Here is a 27,487-nt window from a genome sequence, read left to right on the forward strand (position 1 = left end):
CGAGCGGAGGGAGGGCCGATGCCGCCGCCGGCTCTTCCCGGTCGAGGGTTATATAGCGCAGAGCGTGGAGCCCGCTCAGAGGCGGCTGGGAGCGCTCCGACTTGCAAGCGGCGCTGCGCTGCGGAGCTCAGTGCCCAAGTGACAGCCGTGGGGAGTGCAGGGCAGGGGACACGAGACCGCGGGGGCAGCTGCAAGCCGTTGGGCAGCGCTCGACTGCGCCGAGCGAGTCGCCCCTTCCCGGCGCTCCCGCTGCCCCGCACCCCACTCTCCCACCCTTTCGCAACTTGGGTCAAGTTGTCAACTCCCGCGGCGGCCGACGGGCCCGTGCTGTCTCCGTTGCGCGCCCCTCCCCCGGGGTGAGAGGGAGCCGCCGCGCCGGCTCCGGGGACGCTCGGGCAGCGGCGGCTTGGCCATGAGGGCAGCGCGCGCTGCCTAACTCGCGGCTGTCACCGCCGCTGCAGCGGGACCGACCGGCCGGCCGGGCGGGCGCTGCGGGACGGGCGGGCGGCCGCCGGCAGGAGGCGCCGAGCCCGGCGGCTGCCGCGGCGGGCACAGCCCCGGGGCCACCGCGCCGACCCCGGGCGGGAGTGGCCCCGCGCAAGCAGGGAGCGGCGCCGCGCACTCCAGCCCGGAGGGCACCTCGAGGGAGGGCGCGGGGCGCAGCCTTCGGGTCTCGGCGGCTCTGAAAAACGCCCCGGGGGCCGGGAGCCGGACTGCCCTGCGCGGGGTGGGTGCGGACGCTGGACTCGTGCGGGGTTCCGGGCGTCGCGATGAACATCGTGGTAGAGTTCTTCGTGGTCACTTTCAAAGTGCTCTGGGCGTTCGTGCTGGCCGCGGCGCGCTGGCTGGTACGGCCCAAGGAGAAGAGCGTGGCGGGCCAGGTGTGCCTCATCACGGGAGCCGGCAGCGGCCTGGGCCGCCTCTTCGCGCTGGAGTTCGCCCGGCGCCGGGCGCTGCTGGTGCTCTGGGACATCAACACGCAGAGCAACGAGGAGACGGCGGGCATGGTGCGCCACATCTACCGCGACCTGGAGGCGGCCGACGCGGCGGCGCTGCAAGGTAACTCGGACCTGCGCCGGATCCAGCCTCTCCCCACCCCCGAGCCGTCCCCGAGAGGGCCCGAACCCCCACTTGCCCTGGTCAGCCCGGCTCTCGAGGAAGAGAACCACCCCCTCGTCTCCTGCGAGTGGAATTTGCCCCCTGAGAAAGGAACACGGTCGCCTCTGTTTTAGAAGGGGGAAGGTGCGCCGAACCCTCGTCTTTACGGAGGTCCTGTCTCTTTGGGGATGAATGTCGGGTTTCCTAAACCCTCTGAGGATAGGGAAGGCAGAGGGAACTTGCTAGCACCGGTTTGAATCCTAAAGAAATGGCTCAGTCGCGTTTGCGATGGGGGACTAAAGTGTGTGGGAAGTTGTTCTCACACTGGACTGATGCATGTATCTATGTTACTGTGGTCTGAACCGCTGAGGCTCGGGCAGCATTGATGATTTCACTGTAACTTTAGCCACAAGAAAATAATTAACATTGTTTCACCAGAGACAAGTAAGTGCTTTAGTTATATAGTCAGCCTGATTGAAAGATGTCCTACCTCTTTCAAAGCGCTTGAAAGATTTAAGCCTCGTAAATTTATTTCATGTTTTTGATAACCTCAGGAAATCTGCTTCACAGTATATTTATTAAATAATGTGGATCTGAGATTTCTTTTTTTAAAACCAAAGCAGAGGCTATAACCAACCATAAATATTGGTCTAGGAAATTTGATAATGGCTCTTACATTTTGATAAAATTTTTCATTTCCAGAGAAAACATATATGGAGAAGATTATCTTGGACACCACCCCTCCCCCATATCGATCATTTTTCAGCAAAACTATTGGCACCTGCCTTTTAGGTCAGAAAATCAAAGGTCAAAAATGTTACATTTTCAACAGTGGTATGGAGGGGTAGCAAATACAGATTTTTGCGCTCCCTGCCAAAACCTAAAAGAGAAATCTGTTTGAAAACCAGGAAAGAGAATTTTGGTTTTTAAATTGAGATCTTATGTGGTAAAATTGCATATTGACCTGTTAGTTTGATTTATCTGAGCTGCTTCTTAGGAGAGCTCAGCTATTCCAGTTAGAACAAACCAGTGATCTTCATTCTTTCATGAGAAACTTTAGGTTCATTTCTTGGCTTCGGGTGACTTCGAATTGTTAACTACAGTTTTGCTTTGTGAGCCTTAAGGAGAGTTTCCATTTTGAGGGTGCTGGTACTAAAAGGGTAAAAGCCGGTTCTGGCCACTGTTCCTCAAAAAAGAGGAGTGTGTAGTGTTTGTGTTTGGGAGGAGGGGGTGTTACTCTCTGGGCTGAGATCAGTTCTTTCCAGGTGTCTTTAGCTCCAGGAAGCTGATCCCATGAGGTCTGACTTGTATCGGGCTTGTCACAATTACATGATTTTCCCCTAAGCAAAGTTAGCCAGTAAATTGCTGTAATTCCCAAAGACTTTGGGGGGAGGAAGGCAGCTGTAAGTTCAGTCATTGGCAAGCCTCAGGGTGTTAGAAATTTGAAGCTCACTGTAGTATTTTTGTTTTGTGTGATCTTTGTCCTACTGATTGCCCTGTGACTCACGTTTTGCACCCCCCACCCCCTTCTCTGTTCCATTTTTTTCCCCCTTCATCTGGACTTCTGAGGACAGCTGGGAATGGTGAGGAAGAAATTCTGCCCCACTGTAACTTGCAGGTTTTTACCTACACCTGTGATGTGGGAAAGAGGGAAAATGTCTACTTGACGGCAGAAAGGGTCCGCAAGGAGGTCGGCGAGGTCTCAGTCCTGGTCAATAATGCCGGCGTGGTCTCTGGGCATCACCTTCTGGAATGTCCCGATGAGCTCATTGAGAGAACCATGATGGTCAATTGCCACGCACACTTCTGGGTAAATATAAACATCCTTGTTTTTATTACTAGGCCCTCCTCAATGAGAAGGTTGGGAAGGAGCCAGAATTCAGTACCAGCCTGAAAGACACCTGTACTGTTTCACCACAAAGCTTCCTTCTAATTTGTTATTTCCCCATGGTGAATTAACACTGTATTGCCAGTTACTATCAAATAATTATTTTCTACCCCGTCCCATGCAGTCTTTCTGAAGAGGGTAAAGGACTGAACATTTTGAACTAGTTTTGAAAGATTGCCATAAAAATAACAAGAGGGAGCATAAAATCCTGGGTTTGTTTATTTTACTTTCTGTTGAGTTTGTAAAACATTGGTCGTTCTTATGAATTCCTGAAGTCAGAGTTTAGGCTTCCAAATTACTGCTCAGCCACATTTTAGAAAGTGCCAGAGATTCTGAGATCAGCATTTGTGGTCCATTGGGAGTGGTCAGGCCACCCTGGCAGTCACTTAACATCCATTGACCATCCACAGGGTCTGTGGTATTGTCCTGATGGAGTACATCTCAGAACTTTCTCAGCTTACAAGGTGCCTCTCCTAGGAGAATAGAGGTCACCTTGCTAGGACCACAGAGTCACTATATAAGAGGCAGGAGAACGGTGACACTTACGGAACCAGGACTTACACCACATCAGCTTCTAACCATCAGAGCTACTACAGCATCTAAGGATGAGAGGGAAGGAGGGCCTTCTAGCTCTGGGGACCAAACGAATCCTAGTTTTTCAGCTAAACTTCAATAATGGTAGGTGTGAAGCTCTTCTCTATACCTGTACGCTGTTGACCTTCTTTATTCTCTTCTTCCTCCACAGTAATTCCCCTTTACTTTTGTAGACAGGTAAGAGCCAATAAAGAAAGGGTAAGGAGATAGGATTTTTGTTTTTTGTATTTTCCATAGGTGGATTAGCCTTCTAATGGAACACAACAAAGAACTGTTTCTTCTAAATAGGTCACATTAAACCTCATTAATTTTTTAGCAACTGCTTAAAAACTTAATCTGGCTTTACAAGTACTTATTCAAATGTTGTTCCTTGAACATCAAACCGTTTCTCTGATCCTGAAAGAAGCTTACTTTAATGTTTTATTTTAAAACATGAGCTTTATTTCAATTCCAAACCTCTAGAAATGAACACACAAGTGATATGAGCTAAGTCATATGGATGTTTTAAATGAGTGCAGAGATTGCCAAATACAGTTTGGGGGGATTTAAGTGCGCTTGTGCGTGTGGGCGTGTGCATAGGTGTGTGTGTGTGTGAGAGAGAGAGAGAGAGAGAGAGAGAGAATGTGTGTGTGTGTGTGTTGTGTGCAGTGGGGGTGGGGAACTGAATAAATGTTCTTGTTGCCGTGGGGTCCGTAAGAACAAGTGGCAAGTGGCAAGGGGTGGGTCAGGTGAGTAAAGGCTGGTACAAATGAATAAACTTGGCAATATGGTATATCAAGAATCTTATGTATTTATAATTCTGAGTAAAACAAACAATCACCGTTTGAAATAAGACATGTGAATTGCAGGTAGACTTGTAGTTTGCATAGTAGAATGGTTAAGGATGAAGCTGCCTTAGAAACTCCAGCTGATTTCAGTCAATTCATCATCCTTAAATAGATACACAGCCGTTGGCAGGCTGGTTGTGAACCACCAACACCGGGTCTGTTTTTTTTTCCAGTAACCTTTGATTGAGATGATCCTTGGTTTCTGAACTGTAAACTTTTACCTACACGATGCTCTAAAGTTTAGCCAGCTTGCCTATTTTCTCTGCATGATTTTTTTGCTGAATTGTAAAATTTCAAATGTAACCACACTTTTAAAGAAACCCTATACAGTCTGCAGTTAAATACTTTTAAGAAGAAAGCAGCCTCTTTTTGCTAGATATTCTATGAAATGAGAGCTAATTAATAATGTGTTAAGCACAGATAATCCATAGCTTTGGCTTTGAAAGTGTGTATTAATTGATAAACTGTACCTTAACATTAGACTACTTTCTAACCTAAGGAGAAAATGGAATCATATCTCCAATAGAAAAAATTATTGTGGAATTGAATCTGTATACTAAGGAGGAACATACCACCTTCCCAGAGTCGTTACTTTGCTTTGAGATGTTGCTTAACTACACAATTTAGGGAGTTCTTGGAAGCCTTGACAGTAATGACGTCACTTCATATTAAAATATGGGAGGCTCCTGAATTCTCCAGCTGTTTTTCCCCTAAGCATCTAAACTTAAGAATTTATTTTCAATACTGAGTCAGAAAATTCATTTTAGAGATGGAATTTCTGACTTCTTGCCGAGCCTTACAAACCCTTTAAGAAGTTGAGACCTAGCAACTAAAATTTAGAAGAAGACTTACTATAATTTTTACAGCGATTTGGCGGGGGAGGGGGGTGTTAAATGATGTAAGAGCTACCTGAATTCAGCTTCCCTTCCAGTAGTCCTCTTAGGCAAAAATGTTTGTGACAACTGTCTAAAGATATATTGGCATGTGCTGTTTTCCTTCCAGAGAAAATAACCAGTGTGTCTTTTTACTGTATCTGGGTGGGGAGAAGATGTTGCCCCATACATTTTATTTAAAAAATAGATCAGCGGAGCAAAGAGTCATTTAGTCATTTGAATGGATAGTCTGGAGCCATACGTGTAAGTAGCAGTTGCTGTCTGTTTTCATAAAATACTGAATGGTATGTTGATCCTGACCCAGCATTGAAGTTCTATGCAGTGAAATAGAAAACGATGTGAACTTCCACTGAGAAGCTGTGGGCGCTCCTACTTCCAAACCCTTCTACTACTGCCTCTGCCTTCAACACCCTCTTCCTCTACTCCCGTACCTTTTAAGGCCTAGCACAAGTTCCTAATATAGTCTTCCCTCCCCACTCCAGCCCTTTGCTGGCATTTTTGCGTATTAGAGCTGCAAGGATCCTTAGAGATCATCTTGTCCCAACCCTTGTTTTCTGACGAAGCTGTGGTTAAACGGCTTGTCTAAAGCTTTCTCTCTTCTTGCCATTAATCTCTTGCAGCATCTGTTCATTCTCACCCCTTGTGGCAAAGTATGTGCTCTTTGGCATAATTTTTTTATGCATTGTGCCCTGAAATTCCAAAATAGATGGCAAGCTGTCTGAAGGTAGTTTGTTCTATCCTTCCTACTTGTTTTCCCCTGCTTGGAATAGAACTCCATTCCTAAGACTCAATGAACACTCGATAAATGTTTGAGAATATAGGCTAGACTTCTGCTTAAAGATTCAGAAGATCGCGTACTCAGAGGATGCTCACAGGGGCCCGCCTTCTGACATTTCAAAAGGTAAGCCTTATGGCGAACTAACTCATGCTGTGCAAGATTGCGGAGATCTCAGAGTGGGGCTGGCTCACATTCATAATGGTTTGTATCTCCTTTTGTTTTGCTACACACCTTTTCCATTCTCCCTGCCCCACCCGTGTGCTCACATTTACTGTAGCGTATTAACTCTGCTCATTGGTGTGAGGCTAGCGACTTTGAGAAGGCCGGTGTTGATAACCCAGTTGGAATCAAGCTCAGATCGAACGTATGGTAACCATTCATTCCTCCCAGTGGCTGGGCCTCAAGGAGAGGATTCCCACTGCAGTTCCCTCCTTGATTCTTAATCTCATACTGTTTATTTCCCTGCACATTGAAAGTTTTTGCTGTGCTCAGTATTATTCTACAGAGCCCTTTGGTCTGCTGTGATGCTTTCATCTTCCAGGATTCTGCTATCACCAGCAGCTCTCCTAGGAATCTTCTCTTGGTGGCCAGTCAAGAAGTGGTAGGTTTGGAGTAGGCCCTAGTCAGTATAATCTGTTGTGCAACATTCACGTCAGGGTTAGCACAAGACCAAGGAGAATGTATGCAACACGATGCACTTTAATGTTGGCATAATCATAGCAACCATTTACTTAGGTGCTCTCTGTGGCTCTGTGCGCTACAAGAGCTTGAAATTAACCTCGCTCCTCTCCTTTGAAACATGGCAAGTTGCCTCCACACAGGAATTGCAAACCTGTATTTTCCCCAAAACATTAACATTGCTTCACTTCTTATTTTAAGAGGAGTAGAATCTTAGCTTGCCATTTTCACAAGACAGAGTTTATCTGTAGATCCTTTTTGACCAAAGAGCTGCATTTGGCCTTTATACGTGAGCAGCAAATTGATCCCTGATTAACCAAAAGGGGGAAGCAAAAGCATTTAACTCCAGGCCTTTTATGTTCTGAAGAAATTTTGCATGGTAAAGGGCTAAATCTGTCAAATAGCTAGTCGGTAATTTACTTCTATTGATATGGTAGTCAGACAAGATAATTGGTAGTTAATTAATAGACCACTTAACTTAAAAGGTTTCACAGTTTTAAAATACTAATTACTGAATTAGGCATTTATCTATATCCAAATGTCTAAAGTCTATTTAGTTAAAATCCATCCAGGAAAAGTAAAAGCCCACCAGCTAGATCTGAGTAATGTAGCACTTAAAGACATTAGTGCTATGGTAGTACCTAATATCTCATGAATGGTCCCTAATCATTAATGTTTAAGTTCCTATGTGATTTACTGGTTTTTAATCTCAAATGCTGTATTGTTCTCTGGTTAGAGAAACCTAGTTTTGTTCAAGGCCTCTTAGATTTAGAATTAAAAAAAAAAAAAACATCATTTCTAAAGTATTCATATAAAACTACTTGGCCAGTACTTACTCCTTCAAACCATAATATTGTTATACCATATATTTTATAAGGTATTATTTTCCTATCTTAGGGTAACTTAGGATAACTAAAAAGTTGGAATTCACGGCCAGTTTTTAAGTCTATACTAGAACTGGCTTCTGTTGTTAAATAAATATCATATGCATAAAATTCAAATGTTTGAGCTTTAGAAAGATTTTTTAGGTCTTGAGCTGAACTGTAAATTGACAAGGGGCAAGCATACTTTATCTTATTAATTCTTGATGGTCCCATTTAAAAACATCTCTCAGGTTGCAACCATTCAGATACTTGGGACCGTGTCCCTAACAGGGTCTTCTCATAGCTTTGTTTCCTAACACAAAATAAAATCATCTGCCCCTTAATCAAGTTTCTGTATTTGGTATGTTACATGGTAGGCCCAAATTGTTTCTCTTGCTACTAGAAATCAGCATCTATGACATGATAAAATGTCACTTTACATAACTGGTATGAGCAGGGCACCATCCTATAAAGATCCTTGCAACATCTTTGATATGTGTTTGAATGTGTGTCTGGTTACCTCAGTTGTTCAGAAAACATTGCTCAGTAACCAAGATCATATGAAGAAATAGCAGTGCCCCCCTCATTGCCAAATCCAATGTGCAGCTTGATCTTTCTACAAAATGTGATCCTGTTAACCATCTCTGAAACTCCAATCTTTAGTTTCCATGATAAGCCCACTTTCTCCTGCTTCTCTTCTGTCTTCCCAGTCCTCTTGGCCTCCCTGCTTCTGAGATGTAATGACTAGTACTACATGCGCAAACCTCTTCCCACTGCGTACCTCTGGTGGGGTCATCTGTTTATTTCAGTGGCTTCATCTGATTTCTGAGACAGTTTCCAAGTGCACACAACTGTCTTGGCTGTTCCACTCATTCCCTGCAATCAACAAGTCTCAAAACTGAGCTAACTCCTTTTTGCCCCTTCTTGAATCCCCTGGTATGGCCAGTACCAGGCTTGGGAACATCAGCAGTATCTTTAATTCTACATCCTGCCCACATTCGTAGGTCCTGACTGTTCTGTTGCTACCGTGTACTTTGATCCCCTCCTTTCCAGTCCTCTGTCCTCCCCTGTGCTTCCATCATCTCTGGCCTGGACTTTGGAAAGAGTCTCTGAACTTCTTTCCCCATTCCCAGCTTTCGTTCTTCAACCTATGGTATCTAAGCAGACTCGAATTTATTGTGTGTGTGTGCTTATGGATTATGCTGATAAGAACCTACTCCAAACCTTTGGGTGACCGTATTGTTCACAGCATGAAGTCTAGGCTCATTAGCATGGCAGCTTAGATCTTCTAAAGCTGATTTCCACCTGCCTTCCAAACTCATTGCCTATTATATCTCCTGGTCAACCCCAAACTCCCGCTGGGCTGGACACCTCACTGTGCCCTGATGGAGCCCTGTGCACTCAGCTCTTCTGCCATCTGAGACCTGTCTCAGAATAGTTTAAACAAAATATATCTACCACTTCTGGGAGGGAAAAAAATATTCAAAATACTTTTATGTTGACTTAATAGTATCTTTACAGATTGAAGGGGTGGTCCTTGTAGAGTAGTTTAAAATTCCCAGTTCAGGGAATGGCCTACTCTTGTTTGGTTATGTGCTATTTATCTCGATTCCTAGAAGCAAAGTTGGTGTTTGTTCTTTTCTCCCTTGTTATTTCTGCATCTAGGACTTTATCCAGTATCTGTAGATAACATAGTAGAAATTAATCTATAGGACACGTCAAAGTGAAAGCATTCTTTAACCTGTGCTGACGCTAACACTGATTGAATAGCTTTTTCAGAAAGGCTGAATGAAGGAGTGTTCCCCTGGTGGGGTCCTTAGCCATTCCTTGCAGGATTGGGTCACAGGGGCTAGCCCTATGGCCAAATACTTAACTGCTCACATTCTCCCGATTTAGTCTCTGCCCTTAAATTTTTTTTTACCCTAACCATTTTTCAGATTTTTAAGATCTCTGGCAAATTCTAGTGAATTGACTTTAGTTAACGTGACTAAATTCTTTCCAAGAAGTTTAATAACCTCATTTGGGACTTAGAATAATTTTTTGAAGTAGGAAGCCCCTTGTATGTTCATTAGCTAAAATTTAAATTAAAAAAAATAAAAATAAAGTAGGAAAACCCTTTGCTTTTAAGTTCCTTCAGTTAAGGAATATTAATAGCAGACTCGTCTAAACTTTCTGTTCTATTTCTTTCAGAAACTAAAATTAAGCCTCATTCAGTTATGATAAGTAGTAGCCAGTTTGCCTCCATTTAACCCAGATACCTGCCTATACGGATAGTTGTGTAGATGACACGTTTGCTCGTTTTGGAATGCTCAATGAATAATAAGCTCGTGACTATGGTGCAGTTACAGCCAACAGACTGGAAAAAGCCCATTTGAGCCACTGTGTTAAGTCCTAAATACCCGGGATGTTTTTGGAACCCCAAATTGTACTATGCTGAATTTCCACTAGGGGGTGTCCTGGCAGGGTGGATGTGTATCTTATTTCCTTCTGTACTCGCAAGCAGTAATTTTCCCAAGATAAAGGGCCTTTTGTAGCTAATCTTTGGAGTATGACAAACTCTGATAGTCCTTAAGAAATAGGGAACTACTCCCTGTATCAACTGAATGAGTTAAATCCAATGTTTTGAGCCTGGAACTCCGGGGACCAGATTAAAATGTGTTAATCTCTCTTGGATTAATTAGTGATTTTTTTTTTTTAATCTCAGAAGTTACTATAGGAGTTAGCTATTCACAGAACTAACCCTTTCTTATAGTTTCTATTAACTGACCTAAGAAATTCCTTTTAGGCTGCAACCTCTTGTAAGCATAATGGGAAAATAACCCAGAGGATGGAATCTTGTAATTCCTTCTTTGAAAATACAGAGTGGACAGGTAGAGCATACAGCTAGTCCTTGTAGTAGGGCAGCCTTAGAGAACTTCCCTGTGTTGTGACCTAACACTGTTAAGATACCATTGTGCAGAGTACAGGTTGTCAGAGCATGGCCTTGGGATTTCATCACGATTACCCTAACACATTTGGCCAGCCAGTCAGTCCCCGTCCGCCTGGGTGTGCAGGCTTACACCATTCCAGCACTGGAGGGTATGCCTTTCAACAAGAGGAATGCTAACATCTTTTACTTGATCTTACCCAGCATGGCCCATTCTTGAATTCCTTTTTCTTTTTACTTTATTTGTCAATTCTCTTAAAACTCAAGTTCACACCTGTCAGGGACCATTTTCCTAAATGCTCTGAAACTAAAATTAAGTGAACCGTGGGGAAAAATGGAATATCCTCTCATAATGATCATAAAACTTTCAACACTGCAGCAAATGCTGCTAGAATATTTAACAAGTGAGGGCAATTACTGCCGCAACCTTGAGTGCTGTCAAATTAGCCCAACTGACAAGCCACTTACAATGAATTCACATTTGGAAACAAAACATTACTTGGTCTGTGAAACTTTCAAAGATCACGCAAAGTTATGTGTGAAAGACGGCAACTGTGTTAACATTGTGAAGGTTGTTTTTTGTTGTTGTCATTGTGTGTTTTTTGTTTTGTTTTGTTTTTGTGTTTTTGGTTTGGGGTTTTTGGTTTATAGGTTTGGGGAAACCGTGGTGGTTCTCATTTGCTGCTTGCGTAAAATGTGAATTTCTTGCCTTTCTTTCAAATAGCTTAGTACTGGAATTTTTAAATATTAACAAGGTTCAGCTTCTTAGTGTTATTCTAAACAATGGGGCTCAAAATAACACTTCCCAAATCAGTGTAACTGGGAAAATATTTGTGGTGTAACTTATGTAAGCACATGGGTATTTTGAGGACAAGTGAAACTTAAAATTCAAAGCCTGAATTTTCCCACCTGCAAATTGCACTTAACATACTGCCCCCTACTGATTTCTCAAGGATTTTTTAAAATGGGATAGTTCTACAGTCTCTTGGAAAAAAGAAACATCAGGTATAATAAATTACCTTAAAACAGTTCTGTACTAACTTCCAGTATTTTTACATCTGCTGGACTCTTCTCTGTCGAGCGTTATGATTTATATTTTAAAACCATTGTTTTCTGCTCCTAGTAAAAGAGGACTAAAGGAAAGGATTAGAGAAGAGGTGTTACTGGAAAGCGTTGTTGTTTCCCAGCTTCGTCTAGGATTCTGGATGAAAGGGCTCAGGCCGCGGAAGCAGCTGCTCAGCAGTCTGGTTTTGAGGCTGCTTCTGGTGGTCAGCTGGTGGGTTTCTGCCGGAAGTGTGGCCTGGCGCTGCCAGGAGGGCAGGGAGGCCTGGGAGCCATACAAAGGAAGAACCAGGAACTGCAGGAACTTGAAGAAACAACATAACCAAAAATAGATAGCACTTATAACCAAAAGAGCCTATAAATATATGCTTAATGAGCCTGGAGTGCATTTACCATACTTTTATATAGCACTTAAATTTTACAGACCCTTTCATAAACACTCTTTTCTCATTTGAGCCTCAAAGCAACTCTGAATTAAGTAGAGCCATTATCCCCATTTTTATGGATGAGGAAACAAACAAGAGAGGTTATAGGAATTGCCTAAGGTCACCCCTGGGGAAAGAAGAAGCTAGGACCCAGTCCATCATCCTAGGACTTCAGTTTAGAATCTCTACAAATACTCACCTGGGCTACATGTTCAAAGCTCCTACTAGATTTTCCTATGAGTCACTTATGCTTTTGCCCTTTGGTATAATGAAAGAATCCACCTTCAAATGTTTATTTTTTTTTTTTTTTAACTAGCATAGTTCATTTAGCAATGACTAATGAACCCTAGCTTAATATCACCAGAAAGTTTGCTCCATAAATTAGACAAGAATGTAAAATTCTAAAGAACCAATACCACATTAGAATTTTATTACTGAAGGCCAATTCATGTGTTTTTCTGTGCTTTTCCTGTAATTTTCCATGGTTCACATCTGAGATGGTTACTTCATTGAGAAGGCTTTAGGATATCCTTGGTCACTTAGCTTCCTTGCTTCTTTTAGTTCACGTGTCAACACTGACCAGCTGGACACAAAAAGTAGGGAATAGAGAGGGTACTTCAACAAGGATTGGCTGCACAAAGTTCTATAAATACTTTGTACCAAAATGTCAGTAACAGGATGGTTTTAGTTTTTAGTTTTTTGTTGTTATTTATTTTAAAGCTCATCTCCTAGAAAATGTAAAACCTTTATTCTGTTACATAATAATCTTGTGGGATTAGAATTCCAGATAACTCCATAAGCTTTGTCTTTGGAAATGCTAATCATGGATTTTCAAAATGATGCAGTTTTGCCCAGTCAATGGTGTCTAAACTTATGGCCCAAGCATCTGATTTGTAAAGGGCTAATTTTTTCCTAGGTATGGTTTCCTCCTCACAGGCTTACCAAAGCATAAAAGCTTCAGAAAGGCAAATGAGAAAAACAGAACAGGTAAGGGCTGAGGCTGAAAGCCCTTGTCTTGAAAACTGAGCCTTCAAAGCCTCTGTGGATGTGGGGAGAGGACTTTGAAGCCTTCTCGGGCTGCGTCTGTGAGCTTGTTCTAATGGCTATCGGGGCGTCTTGGTCCATTTGCTTTGCTAGAACAGAATGCCATACACTGGGCGGGTTACAGACAACAGAAATTTCTATTTCGCTGTTCTGGAGGTTGGAAGTCCAAGAAGATGAGGGTGCGAGCAGATTCGGTGTCTGGTGAGGACCCACTTGGTTGGTAGGCTGCTGTCTGCTGAAACCTCACCTGGCAGAAGGGGTGAGGGACCTCTCTGGGGCCTCTGTTAGAAGGGCACTGATCCCATTCCTGAGGGCTCCCTAAGGTCCCACCTCTAACACCATCACGATAAGCATTAGATTTCCACGTGAATTTGGGGGACGTAAGCATTCAAACCACAGCAGAGAGGCTTGCTAGTGCTAAAAATGGATCCAGGGCGAATATACAGAGAACCCGTCCATAAATTCTCATAGCTGTCTATAGAAGGCTCTGGGCAAGCTTGACGTTGCTTTGAACCAGCCCTTATAAACTTGCTGAGGAAAGGGTGTGGAGAGTGGGGCTTCCCAACCCCCAACATCCTGGTTCAGAGAACACGGGTAGGCTAGAGGGTAGTGAAATCTCGCAGTTTTGCTGAGTTTCTAGGAGAAATTGATCTGCAGCCGCTTGAGGTTTAAAGTAAACATTTCCCAGCTCACCCTAGAACCTTGTGCTCAGCCCGCGGTCCCGGGCAGCAGCGGCAACAGCGTCACCCGGCAAGCTACACGTTAGAAAAGCAGAGTCGCAGGCCCCCTCCCAGACCTGCTGCATCAGAATCTGTATTTGATTCCAGATCCCAGGTGATTCTTTGGCACATCAAAGTTTGAAGAGGAACTGGTCTTGAATATGCATTTTCCTTTCCACTTTTTCAATATTCTCCTCCCTGCTGCCTTTTTGTTTTTCTTTCCTGAGCTGATCAGCCCTTTAGGAATCTCGTAGACAAGAAAAATGCCAGACCACACACTCTGTGTTCCAATCCTCGTCTAGGTTTATTATATTATTTTGTTTATTTGGATTCCAGTCCAGTATCTAAAAGGAAGCGTGCAGGTGCTATCTTGCTCACTCTTCCCTTTGGTGGCTGTGCCCAGGGTGGGGTTTCCAAAGCCATATGCGCGTCATGAAACAAAGTCAAGACCCTGCAGTGAAGAGCTACATTCTTCCCACCCAGGAAGGAAGTTACCACCTCGCCTGTTGTGTATATCCCCTTCCTCCACTGCTGGCCCCTGGGCATTGTGGGCTTCCAGTATTGGATAATGGAGGGTGTGGTGTCTCATACACTTGAGATACCTAAGGGGAAGCCTTCCTTTTTGGTTTTCGCCAACTTAGTAATGTTTCGGGTGGTTTAGCCAGAACTGTGATTGATAAATGATTACTGCTGTCTTCTATTCCACTGTAGTACTGTTCTCCTGTGAGGAAGCTAGAATATACCAGACCAGTTGCTGGATAAGCAATTATTGTCCTTGAAGATATTTCTTAATTTAGTAGTGGAGTGGTAGTTTGAAGGTATGGACATATAAACTAAAACTGATGGGCTTTTGAGCCCAAATTTAAGTTGTGAGTTGTTTTTTTTTTTAAGTCCAGGATGCCTTCCGAACTTTGAAAAATGTCATTACGCTACGAGAACTGAAGCTTAGAAAAAATCATCACTGGACTGTCTGGAACTTGATTTGCTCCTGTGCACGTTCTTTCAGAGGTTCACAAAGTTTTCTCTTTAACAGTGCCTGATACAATACGGGTACCCCTTAGACTCCCTCATAGGAGTAAATTGTGTGTTGCTACCGTGCAAGCTTAAGAATAAAATAACTTTTATTTTATTAGGAGTAACTTCTTGATTATATTTATCTTTCATTTAGGTAAAGATTTTAATCTTTTTAAAGACTCCACAGTAAGCAAACTAGGAAGCAAGGGAGAATTTAAACTATTTAGACATAGGAAATACAAAGGACGATGGAAAGTGATCGTGAGGACGTTGCTGGGCCACGCTGTTGGAATGGGGGCAGGAGGAACAGAGGAGCCCTGCCCCTTCGGGTGGCCTGAGCAGTGGCTGAGCTTGTGTGCCGTGTTTAGGCCTCATGGAAGTGGTTACTAGTCACTAGAGCAGAACCGGAGCCTCTGCCCTTTGGAAGATCTGTCTTTATTACAGTTTCTGAGATGTGATTTGAGTTTGGGGCAAAGCAAAGGGATTAATGACAATGTGTTGTTTAGCAGACTATTCCGCTGCAATTTTGTGGGTTATTTTCATTATTCTATAAAGCATTATTAAATAGGGAAAGGGGCCTGAGCTTGAAGGACGTCATGGAGCACTCCTTTGATCACCTAGGACTCAGCCAGGGGGAGGGTCCGGGAACACAGCACTTCAGAAACTGCGTTCATCATTCAGTTTCTTTGAGCATCCTGAGCTTCCATGAACTCAACTAAAACACAGAAAAGCGATATTTTGTGGAGAATGTGTAATTTTGTTAATATGTAAGAGGCATGAATTCGAGTTACATTATTTTAAAAGGCACAGTCATGACATCATATAAATATTTAATGAACAGATTTTTACTGTTCACCAGCTGCTGGCCTCTGCACTAATGGAGCTGATACCTTGCTGAGTCATTTACGAGAGTCTTATGCAAGGTACACCTCAGTGTTACAACTTGTATTTCCAACGCGTGGTAGGAATCGAAGAAAGAATTATTGGACATAAGTCGTCGTAACATTTCTGAACAATGAAACCTTAGAGAACCTCCTCTTTTTGTCTCACAAATGAATTAAAATCAAGATTCAAAGAGGTCAAGTAACAAGGATGGTTAGTTGATTGATTGGCAGCTGGGACCATGTGGTTTTTGGACTCCAAAGACCAGTGTACTTTCCAGACAGATTGAGTTTTAAGTCACCTCCTTTCCGGTATTTCTGCATAGCAAACCCTAAAACGCAAGGGAATGTCGATGTCTGAGTCGCTGCCTTGGGCTAGATTCATCCCATGCTTTAGCAGTGGGAAGGCAAGTTAATGAAGCATTTATTTTTGCTGAATAATTAATGGTGTCATCATCTAGGTGTTCATTTGAAAAGCCTCGCTCTTTTATTAGCTTCTTGGTTGCAGGGCAACTGTAGGAGTGGACTAGTGCATGTGTGTTAAGCGTTAACTGCTGATGCCTTCAAATGTTAAACTAATCCCTGTAGCTTCAAAGTAATAAAAGGATGGTAGATATCACATTGGTCAGAATTCAATAGTTAGGACACACTCTGTAGTCTCTCCTCTATGGCTAAAGACAGAGCAGTTTGTGTCGATCTGATAAGAGACTTTGGTGAGCATTTTGTGACGTCTGAGGGAGCAGTTCCAGGCTTCACTATCTTGGGGCTCTGTTGCACAGTTTGTCGGGAGACTTTTCTGTCTCTACAAACACACCCCACTAGGAAAGGAAGAAAAAAAAAAAGCTGTCGTTCAGTTACATGAAATTCAGAATTTGTGCTGTCAAATGCAACTAAAATATTTAAAGTCAATAAATTGCTAGCAAGTATAGATTTAGTTTTTACTTCCTAATTAAAGATAATTTTGTATGAAAAATTTCAGCCATCACATTCTGTGATCAAAGTGAAACTTCTTAAACTTTGGCAGTCAGTATGTTTACTAAGCAGATAGGCTTTAGATCTACAGAATTAAGAGTATTTATTTAACCGTATGTTCCTTTCCCAGGTTAGCTTGGGGTCTGTCACCATTTTTCCATCTTTAGACATGCTAATGATTTATCCTATTAGCCTTTTCCCCACGTTCGCTGTATTTGCACAGCGCTTTCAATAGTTTGTACTATTGAATCACAGTTTTCCAGGAGCAGGGACTGAGTGTTCAGAGAAGAGTGCCACCAGATGTCATTTTAGCCTTGTAAATAAGCAGTATGTTCCTTTGTGATTCTGATAAAGATAAGTTATTCTGGTAGCAACAGAGGCAGAAGGAGCAAAACACCAAATAGAATTGTTGAACCACTTGGAGGGAGTACTATAAGGATATCCAGTTAGATGTTTTTTGTTCAGTGGAGTCTTGATTGACATTTTTTTCCCTCAAATTGTTTATATGCTGCAGTTATTTGGAGATTCCGAAAATTCTTACACATCAGAAAACTATTATACATGTGCTGATGGTATTAATCCTTTTCCCATCATAATATGATTTATGGCCCTCCTTAGAAATGAAAGTCTCCTGTTTCTTGGGTGTTCAAATGAGAGGTAAACATTTTAAAAGGATTCTTTTTAAAAGATGCCTTTTTCGGAATTGACCATAAGATACGCAAACACACAAAAATACAGCATGTGGCCTTTTCCTTCTGCGAGAAATTAACTTTTTCCTTGGTGTCCATTAACCTGGAATCGCTTACAAATACAGAGAACACATTCTGGGTGTTTTAGCTACACCTTTAAAATGTCATCAGTCTCGAAAATTTCAAAAGCCAGACTTTGCCGGATACCACATTTCTTCACATTCTCTTTTGTTTAAGTTTAGGCTAATTTGCCCTGACAGTGCAGCTGCAGGCCCTGCGTCCCAGTGTGTCATTAAGAGCACCAAGAATGATCTGGAGGGTTAGAACTGTTGGAAGTTAATTTGGCGTAAACCTAACTTTCAAAGATTTCTCAAGATAGGACATGTCATGTCTATGTCCAGTCACACTTCTGTTTAAGAAATTCTTGTTTATATTATAAATATGACCTTTACAGTTATCTTTCAAAGTGCCCAGGGCTTTGAAGAGGAACCCTGACGAGCTATAGCGACATTAGACTTAAGTATGTTTCATAAGAATGTCAGGGTCCGTTTCAATGTCCTTCCCCCCCTCCTTCTTTTTTTCTTTTTAGTCACATAGCAACCCTGTCAGCTGGTGGCCGATTACGGTATTGGAGTCTTGTGATAAAATTACTCATGGGTATGCAAAGGTCTATCTCCACACTTTTTAGCCGGAGTTCATTATTAAGAGTGCTTTCTTTTTGCAGATAAAGTGATCCCTAGGTTCATTCCAACTTTAAATTCTCCCACTGACCATACCAATTCGTGCATATGGGTTGCTGACTCTCAGATCCTGTAGATCAAGAGTCAGCCATTGTTTCTGATGAAGAACTACGAGGCCGCCTCTGTTTCATAGACATTTGAACAAAAGGACATAGCGATGGAGTGCAGTTCTCTGCCTTAGGTTAAGCATCTAGCTAACCTTGCCAGCCACCCTTGGCACCAACTAACTCTGCACTTTGGAGATCCTTGTACTAGGTGGTCACTTGTGATCCAAGTAATCCATCCTTACAGTGGAGATAACACAGCCGTCCAGGTGTTCGCTGAGTTATCTGAGGTGCCCCTCCAGATTCACTGATGGCAGCACACGCGTGAATTTATACTTAAGCCATTTGGATGTGCTCTTAGATTTGCCCTTGATGTTCTTTTAATGACTCTTTGAGACAAAGTTAAAGATCACGAACCTTAGCTTGAACTGACTGGTGTCATGGCAACTAGCACTTCACCTTTCGCTGGTCCCCATCTCGTACACGCTACAATATTTGTGCGCATTAATAATTCATTGCAAAGTGCCAGATTTCTTTGTGCTGTCAAACTGTGTCAGGGACGGAATATGCTGTATCTCAGATGTCGTCTACCAGACTGTTGAGGGCAAGAGTAATTAGAAAAGAAAACTAGTCAGGTTACTTGGGAGAATTCCTGAAAATATGATGCTTTCTAGCCACCCATTTGTAGCATTTTTCCTGTAAAGTAAGGGATAGAATTAGTGTGGATCAAAGTTTATTTGGTAATGTGCCCCAGACATAAGGCAGGACTGGGGGTTGTGGGAATAAGGCGTGAGCAGTAATTGCTCGCCTCCATTCAGGCAGCAAAGGAAATGATTAACAGCCTTCGTGTTCAGTCACGTGGATCAGGCTCCAGGGTAAGCCCTGAAAACCCAAGTTTAAAAAGAAACCTGAATGGTCCTGATGTGAATGCTCTTATCCCAGGCTTGCCTTTGCCTGGCACACAGTAGGAGCTGAGTGTTTGACCCCAGCTTTGGAAGACAACAAGTCTCCGTTCCCAGGCTGACCCTGGCCTTCGATAGCTTTTTTCACCTCCCAGTTTCCTGAACCTTGTTTGTTGTGCCCAACATTGATAGTGGTTGTTGTAATTGTAGTATTAGACCTATGATTAGTGCACTTCTTAAATAAAGAATATGGGCCTTTGTCTTAGGATGTAGAAAATGCAATGATACACTGGATTTCATTTATACAGAGGCTGTGTTTGTCCCTGATTAGGCAAAGAAATCACATATTCTAAACTAGACGCTGATCTGCCACTACTTTTTTTTTTTTTTAAACTCTCCCTCTCTAAAGAAAGCTTTATACTAAAACAAGCCCGTGTCACACTTTACTAGTTACTCAAAGTGAAGTACAACCCACAATTGGAGAAGATTTTGGTCACTTAGCCATATTTGGGTTCTTTCTCTCTCTTTTTTTTTTTTTTCTTTTAAATACAAAACCAGTAGCTTAAATGTCCCTCCAAACTACTTGGTGGGAGGACGGGAGGTGAGGAAAGCAGGCCCGAGTCACATGTTTTAGAATTTGCAGCCACAGTACCGTGTGTATAACTGTTACACTTGATGTACTGATTTAACACAGTTAAGTGCTGGTAAGTGTAAATTCTGCTTAGAGACAGGCACAGAACCAGCTCCCATTGTAGCCGTCGTTGCTTAGCCAGATCATAACACAGTGCCTGCATGTAATAGATGTTCAAAAAATAATCGTTGAAGAAGTAAGTTAATACCACAGACTAATTTCAGGAAAAGGGGAGGGGTCATTAATCAGTTTCAGAACCATGCAACAAATTAAACTTAAAAAACAGTTAGGAACTTGTTAATCTTCTATCACCTACCTTTATGTGGTGCTGGGGGTCTGGATTAGTCATTTCACACCTGCAGGCAACAGCATCGCACACGAGTCCGGGGAAGTCATTAGCGCTAACTTGCTCGGTGTTCGTGCGTTTCCAGCCAGGGCCAGCCGCCAGCCAGAGTGAGTGGTCACTGGCGATGTGAACAGGCAGGGTCAGGGATTCGGATTCGCCGGGTAATTAAACAGCAAATTCTTACTGGTGCTCTATATTGTGTGTAATTTCTTGGGACTTAGTATTGAGACTCCCCTCTTAAGAACTTAAGAGTAGGATCCTTTGTACTAAATCTATCCCTGTCTTCCAAGACTAGGCAAACATTTAATGCTGAGAAATGATCTCTGAGTCGCATCAAGAATGCGTTTTATACTTTTTTAGCTTATCTGGGAACAATTAATCATAACTAGATATTTAAAAGAACTTAGAGACTTGATTACTTAAGGATATGTTTTCTTATTTAGATTGGAATATATATCCTTCTTTATGATGTTACTTTATCGCAGTTCTGTGATATGAAATCCATATATAAGCTGTAGAGCTTAAAATTGAACATATAATGACCTAAAGTTCTGGGTCTTGCCTTTTTTGACTACCAAGCACACCAAAATAATAATTACTACCCTAATGACCCTAACCATTCCCACTTACTGCTGCAAAGAAGTAAAATCCGGCTGAAACGTGTGTCTCTCTGCCATCTGGCAGCAAGGCAGGTCTCCGAAGTTCACAGGGAATGTTGTTGACACTCTCGCCTCCACAGTGTCCATCACAGGGTAGTAGTTCTCCCGTAATCTTTGAAAGAATAATCAGTATCTTCCAGCTTAGTCTGAGGCAGCCAGGCAAATAAATATAAAACAATCAAAATCAAAATACCACAAAACACGTAATTATATGTTACAGTGAATGGTACTGACCATATGTCTTAAAGAAATATGAACAAAGTCAAGGTGTAGAATTACTTAAAGGCTCGATACCTTCAGTAGAGAATTATTTGGAAGCTCCCTGTGACATAAGCGCGTTGACAAGCACAAGAGGCTTTGTAAACATGTGATTAATATTATACTTTGAATTACATAGGAGGGCATTGGGAGTAGATTGTCAGAGAAGAGAAGAGTTCAGGGGTAACACCTCACAGGTGAGAAGAAGTATGCTCTGGGTAACCACAGTGAGGAGGTCCAGACAGGTGAGGTAGGAATTGGGGGGGGGGGTGCATGATGATCGGGGGTCAGACTGGGGAAGACCTTGGGATACTCCACAGACATTCATCTGGCAACTATGTGCATCATGGATTGGAACACAGAGAAACTTCAAAATAAATGGAATGACTGTTTTTGATCTTGTACATGCAAAAGTTATTGTAACAAATCAGATATTTATGCAAAAATTCAGTGATCCCTTAACCAGAAAATCCTCAGAAGGGCATGCAAGTCTTCTTGAAGTCCCTGTGTATTGTTTGGGTTTTTTTAACTTCATAAATCATGAGGAAGCTGTGTTGGCAATGGGATATAACTCAACAGCAGACAGATTGCTCTTTGCTGCACTCTTTTAAGAAGCAGGTTATAAAACTGTTGGGAGCCTGGTAGAGTAGTTAATAGATCATCTTAAGCAATTTGAAGTAATTTTTTTTTTTTTTAAATACAGCCTTGTGTCTTGAAGGCAAAAGAGCGAGAGGGGGAAGAAAGAGTTTAGTGAATAAGAAATCAGTGCCTGGGTCTATTGCCCTGCAACTTCTGCCATGTGCTCAGCTACACTGAGTGGCCGGTCACCTGCTTCTGTGGGAAAGTCACTGCCCTGTAAGCCCCACAGGGGAGTGTGGTCATTCCAAATGCTACAAGTTCCTGTCAGTTAGCATAGGATACATTTCTCATTATAATGAGCCTGTACTTTTATCCTGCATTTTTACATCCTGAAATAGTTTAGCTCCTGTTAGTACACTTCGGTAAAGCTTTGGATGCTGGAAGATGATGCTGGAATATCTCTTCATTCGTGGGTCTCCTACTGTTTAGACAGAGCCATAAGGTAGACATTAGTACGGGGCACTTACTTGCGGGTAAGCTGGAGGTCCCTCACAGACCGTGAGATAGCTGTGTTAAAATGTCCTGAGCATGAAAAGATCCCTGACCTGGGAGTAGTTTAGATTAGTAGATAACTATCACTTGAAAGGTGATAAAGAGCCTTCGACTAATGGCTTTCTTTTCATCTCTGGCGATTGTCCCCAAAAGCTCTTGTGTTACAGTCTTGTTGGTCACGGCTTCTAATAGGCCTGCCATACCAATGATACGGTGTTATGCTAACCAGACACTGCAAGGGTCTTCCCTTTTAGTAAATGTGTAAGATCTTTAAACAAATTGGAAAATGGAACATTATGTGGGTAAAACTGATTTTATTATGTGGCTAAAACGTTATGTAGGATTGGCTTTTAAATGAAATTCACAGTGTCCGTTCTAAAGCTTGAATCTTACTTTTCTTTCAGACCACGAAGGCTTTCCTTCCTACCATGCTGGAGATCAATCATGGTCATATTGTGACAGTTGCAAGTTCCTTGGGGTTGTTCAGTACTGCTGGAGTTGAGGTTTGTGAGATATAAAGCATTTCCTAATTCGATCGGTTTGTCTCATGACGAGCGTACCAAAATCTTGCGAAGAGTGCCTACTGCCCTTACATTCATGAAAGTATCCTACGCTACCTGTGTGCTGTGTGTGGAATGTTCTACAGTAACCAGGGCCTGCTGCTGAAGTACAACTCTAATATCTTCTGCCATAAAATCCCTTACGCTAGTTCGACAAAGCCGCAGCAGCAGGGAAAGCAGGTGGACTGCCAGTCCTCGGTAGGCCCCATTTGCATGAGCAGTCTTGCTTGATGATGGCGGGGAGGCACAGGGTCAAGAATGAAACTGTGGAGGAAAGTGGCAGTACCACGGGAGACCGTTACCTGAGGCCAAAGGTTGACGTCCTGTTGGGGTTGACTTGCCAAAAGTGAACTATCTTGTATCAGCTCATCAGAGGAGATGGTTATGGTGGATGTGAGGTGTCTTGCATTGTTAAAGTTAGCAGCACTGGGCTTAATCAAACCCCATTCTTCACCACATTCAAATAATAAAGCATGTACAAGTATATTGTTCTGTTTGTCCTCTGGGTGCCTCGAGTATAAAATTGAAAACCTCTCCCTGCACAAATACATAAAAGGACACAGAATAGATGGCGTCCACATTCTGCATTTCCATTCCTATATTTAAAGTGGGGTCAGGGATAAAAACTTTCTGTACCATGTGTTCTTAGATTAAGGTGTGGCTTAAGTTTACAAGGTATACTTACCATTACCACTTTACCCTAAAGAGAAAATCGGATCATAGCAACTGAAAACCTAAGCTAGATTCACCTTTCCTCTCCTAGCACTAATTAAATAAACTGGATTTTCATTCTCCTCTACTGAACAAGAGACCATTTGTAAATTTTCCAGATGCTTCAAAGTAAACCGCTCTCCATTTTTAGCTCCAGCTTGTTAGCTTTTACAGAATCCTTTGTGGTAACTTCCCCAAAGTAATATGATACTTGGTCGATGTGGCAAAAAGTGTTCGTCTGTTTCTGCTGTTGCTTTGAAAATATTATTTCTGCACTGAACCACATCAGATATCTGTCTTTGAAAATGCTTTCCTTTTCTTTGCTTAGTCACCTGTAACCTTCTGTATCAAACATGTAACCAAAGTAATAGGATCAGGGAAGCTTGGGTTTGTTCGGTTTGGTGGGGGATCTGTGCGCATACTTAGTGTTTCTTCTCTCTCCCCATCTAACTCAGGATTATTGTGCCAGTAAATTTGGAGTGGTGGGTTTTCACGAATCCCTGAGCCATGAGTTAAAGGCTGCTGAGAAGGATGGAATTAAAACAACATTGGTTTGCCCTTACCTTGTAGACACGGGCATGTTCCGAGGCTGCCGAATCAGGTCAGTGAGAACCCGTCTTATTACTCTAAAAAGCTGTTTGAGAAATTATCTTTCCATATTGGGAGAATATATAGACTTGGATCTTGCACTTTAACTATCATTTGACAATTAAACCTGTCATTTCATTGGTCAAGGTTTGTAAAATTCAGGTAAGATTAACGAGTGAGGGTCTGGCACCACACTGATCCTAATGTGAGGAAGTCAAACTAGAAGCCTCAGAAAGGAAATTGGCCTCTCTGCACCTTCAAGAAGGAAACATAAATATCCAGGGTTTTCCTTAGAAGCTACTTCCTTAGGAGTTATTTTGTTTCTTCAGTACTAGTGTTGGTAAATGAATGTGACTTTGATTTGGATATGAAACAATGTGACTGTCACAAAAGAGTAAGCCTTTCTTCTAAAAAGACCTTTGAATTGCCCTCCAGATTTCAGAGCTTTCTTTCTGCAGAGAGTATATGTAGGTAGATTCAGTGTAACAGAATGAGAAGAACTATTTAGATTTACTAAAAACGAAATAAAATACCCACACACTTTGAAAGGAGGCATATGGGAATATAAATGTCAGGTCACGTCTGACTTGAACTAGCAGAGTAAACAAAACCTCGAATCATTAAAAGGATACTTGTGAAGACATGCTTACTTTGAGATCTTTGCTTGGATGAATTTGAAAGGCAAAGGAAGATAACCGAACCAGTTCCGTGTTGGTCAGAGCCGTTCTTAACACATCCTGAAGCTGGCCACACTGTGAAGGAGGTGGAGCTCGATTTGAGTCATTCCAATCTCCGGCTGACTCCAGGTCTGGACTGGGAACCGACTCAAGCTCTGCCTCTTTTCCCGAGTGTGTGTGTGTGTGTGTGTGTGTGTGTGTGTGTTGTTTCTTTCGTCTTACATACTTAGGAACCAATTGCCTAGGGTCTAAGGAGCCCTGTTTCCTATTTAGCTGTTTCCTATTTAGTATCATGGCAGGTGTCCAAAGCTGTGGTGGGACAATGAAAAGTGAAAGGAATAAATTACACTATTAGGTTATTTCACCGTGTCATGTAATGAATTCAGCTGAAGGTAGAATGTCTCTAGGCACTTTGTTTCAGAGACCCCCGAGAGAAAATACCTCTTGGGGCATCCAGGAAAGTATATAGCTGACTTATTTCACTCAGGAAAGTTATGCCAGTGTTATACACCATCATTGTAACAACACTTAGCACTAAAAGTTTGGCGTCGTGTTTGGGTTTAGTGTTTGTTATGCCAAACGCCCTCTTCTTTTTCTATTGGAAAAAAAAGAGAAATAATATGAAATACATTTTAAGGCATTTTAAAAACATTGTCTTACTTTACGGAAAAGCAGACCAGTTTTGCTTTTTTTTTTTTAACCTGTTTTCTAGACCATGCAAATAAAATGTATTCATAGTAGGAAAATTTGGATATACAGAAAAACACAGTGCAGAAAACAAAATGGACCTAAGATCCTGACACTTAGATAACCTCACTGTTCATGTTTGGGTGTGTACTTCCAGTCTTCCCTACTTTGTGCTAATTCATTTCATTTTTTGAATATTTAACTTTCAGGAAAGAAATTGAGCCTTTTCTACCCCCTCTGAAGCCTGATTACTGTGTGAAGCAGGCCATGAAGGCCATCCTCACCGACCAGCCCATGATCTGCACCCCCCGCCTCATGTACATCGTGACTTTCATGAAGAGGTAACTGTGGGTCCCCCCCTGGGTCGGGTCTCCTGTGCCCACCCCGGAACCTGCCGCGAGCCGGCACGCACTTGCTGACAGACCCCTTTCTTTCGCAGCATCCTCCCTTTCGAAGCGGTTGTGTGCATGTATCGGTTCCTGGGAGCAGACAAGTGTATGTACCCGTTTATCGCTCAAAGAAAACAAGCCACAAACAATAATGAAGCGAAAAATGGCATCTAAGGATCTTTTTTGTACGGAATATCATTTCTATCAGAAGACGATCAAGGTGTTTCAGTCCGATCCACATCAGCATTACTGACAGTCTCTGGATTCTAAACCCATGTTGACTTTTTTTTTAATCAACTTTCAAAAAATAAATAAAGTGCAAATTAACCGACTAGAATACTTGGAACATGTGATCAGCAAAAGTGAGCATACGTTGTTGCCAATAGGGTCCTTTGAGGCAGAACCCTAAAACCAGTCAGATCTTTTAGACAAGCACTGTGTGACGTCTCCAGGCTATCATTATTTTTCTTAAAGAGCAGAAAGTCTAGAGATGAAAATGACAGTGTGTTTCACCTGTGTGGTGGTGTTTTTTTTTTTTTTAAATCTCCATAGAGTTTATTAATTCTTGTAATTGAACTCTAGCCAATTGACACCCTTGCAACTTCAAGGACTGATAGTGCTATATTTTCTCATGTTCTCTAAGTTTCGGTTTGCAAAGCCTGTGTGGCTGTTCGTGGTGTCTGTGTGTACAGCTCTTTTTAAAAAGGAATTTTGAAATCTCTATCAATTCGAAGTCAATGATGTTTGATTGTTACGGTAACGGGGATCAGGTCTCTTTCTTAAAGTCATAAGGACTGAAGTGTTAGCCGAATTTTTAATTTTGTCTCTGAAATCTTTCCTTAAGGCTCTATTCCTCTGGAGACCTAGTTATCCGCAAAGGTCATACATTTTCTACCTGTGAATTTTGCCGCATACAGAAAGTGCCCTTTCCTCAGGAAGTTGCTGTGTTTCATTTCTTTGGATGGACTTTTATCTAGATACATAGCAGCAGCTCTGCAAAGGAACGGTTTCTAAAAGTGGGAACTTATGCATTAAAAAAAAGTCCCCATTTCTGTGCCAACTATGATCAGTGGGGGGATCATATTCTATGGAGCATGGACGGAAGGGCGTCCAACTATGATCAGTGGGGGTCATATTCTATGGAGCACGTACGGAAGGGCGTGAAGATTCTTTTGAAAGTTTTATTCACATTGTAGAACAGCAATTGACAGTTTTACAGTATTTTTTTGTAAAGCAAACTACTTTGTGCCTTGAATTTGGTAAATGTGTATTAGTGAAATGTTGTTAAAGTGGACTTCTACCTCTGTATCTAAATGTATACCATCCACTTGTAAATTACTATAAACTATTATGTGATTGCTTTTTTTTTTTTTTTTTAGAATGTCTTGTTTAAATAGCAACCGATGTTTAAGGCTATTAAAATAAGCCATCTTTTACTAATTAATTGGGAAGTTTTATAAAGGACTGATTAAATTTAAAGAATTAACTTACATGCCACTGACTGTGTGATTATTAGTGATCAGCAATATTGTAGAGAGAATCACTGTGTTCCCCTTTTTTTCATATCACACCTTACAGAAAAAAATGAATGGGGGTAATGATCAGGAATAGCCATTAACAACTTGGGGCGCCATATATTCAAATTTCCATTGCTACTGTCCACTTAAATGAGTTACTATATCAGGGGCTTGTTTATCCTGCAAGTGGGAAAGTAACATCTCATTACCTCCATTAGTTTGCCCCCACAGACCAAATCAGCCCTGTAGCCACATATGGGAAAGTCCTGCTCACTGCGAGTGTCCCCAACGCTGGT

The 27,487-nt window shown here is 42.2% G+C and overlaps 1 protein-coding gene across 1 annotated transcript; it reads left to right on the plus strand.

Moving 5' to 3' along the window:
• Positions 1 to 534: 534 nt before the first annotated feature.
• On the plus strand, positions 535 to 27,164 carry RDH10 (retinol dehydrogenase 10). Its single transcript, XM_026495887.4, has 6 exons — positions 535 to 1,059; positions 2,673 to 2,908; positions 22,467 to 22,565; positions 23,789 to 23,934; positions 25,495 to 25,626; positions 25,725 to 27,164. Exons 1-6 carry the CDS (start codon positions 771 to 773, stop codon positions 25,846 to 25,848), a joined length of 1,026 nt encoding a protein of 341 aa, XP_026351672.1. The 5' UTR covers positions 535 to 770; the 3' UTR covers positions 25,849 to 27,164.
• The last annotated feature ends 323 nt before the right edge of the window (positions 27,165 to 27,487 follow it).

The sequence above is a fragment of the Ursus arctos genome, unplaced genomic scaffold (genome assembly GCF_023065955.2).
Source record: "Ursus arctos isolate Adak ecotype North America unplaced genomic scaffold, UrsArc2.0 scaffold_6, whole genome shotgun sequence".
NCBI lineage: Eukaryota > Metazoa > Chordata > Mammalia > Carnivora > Ursidae > Ursus > Ursus arctos.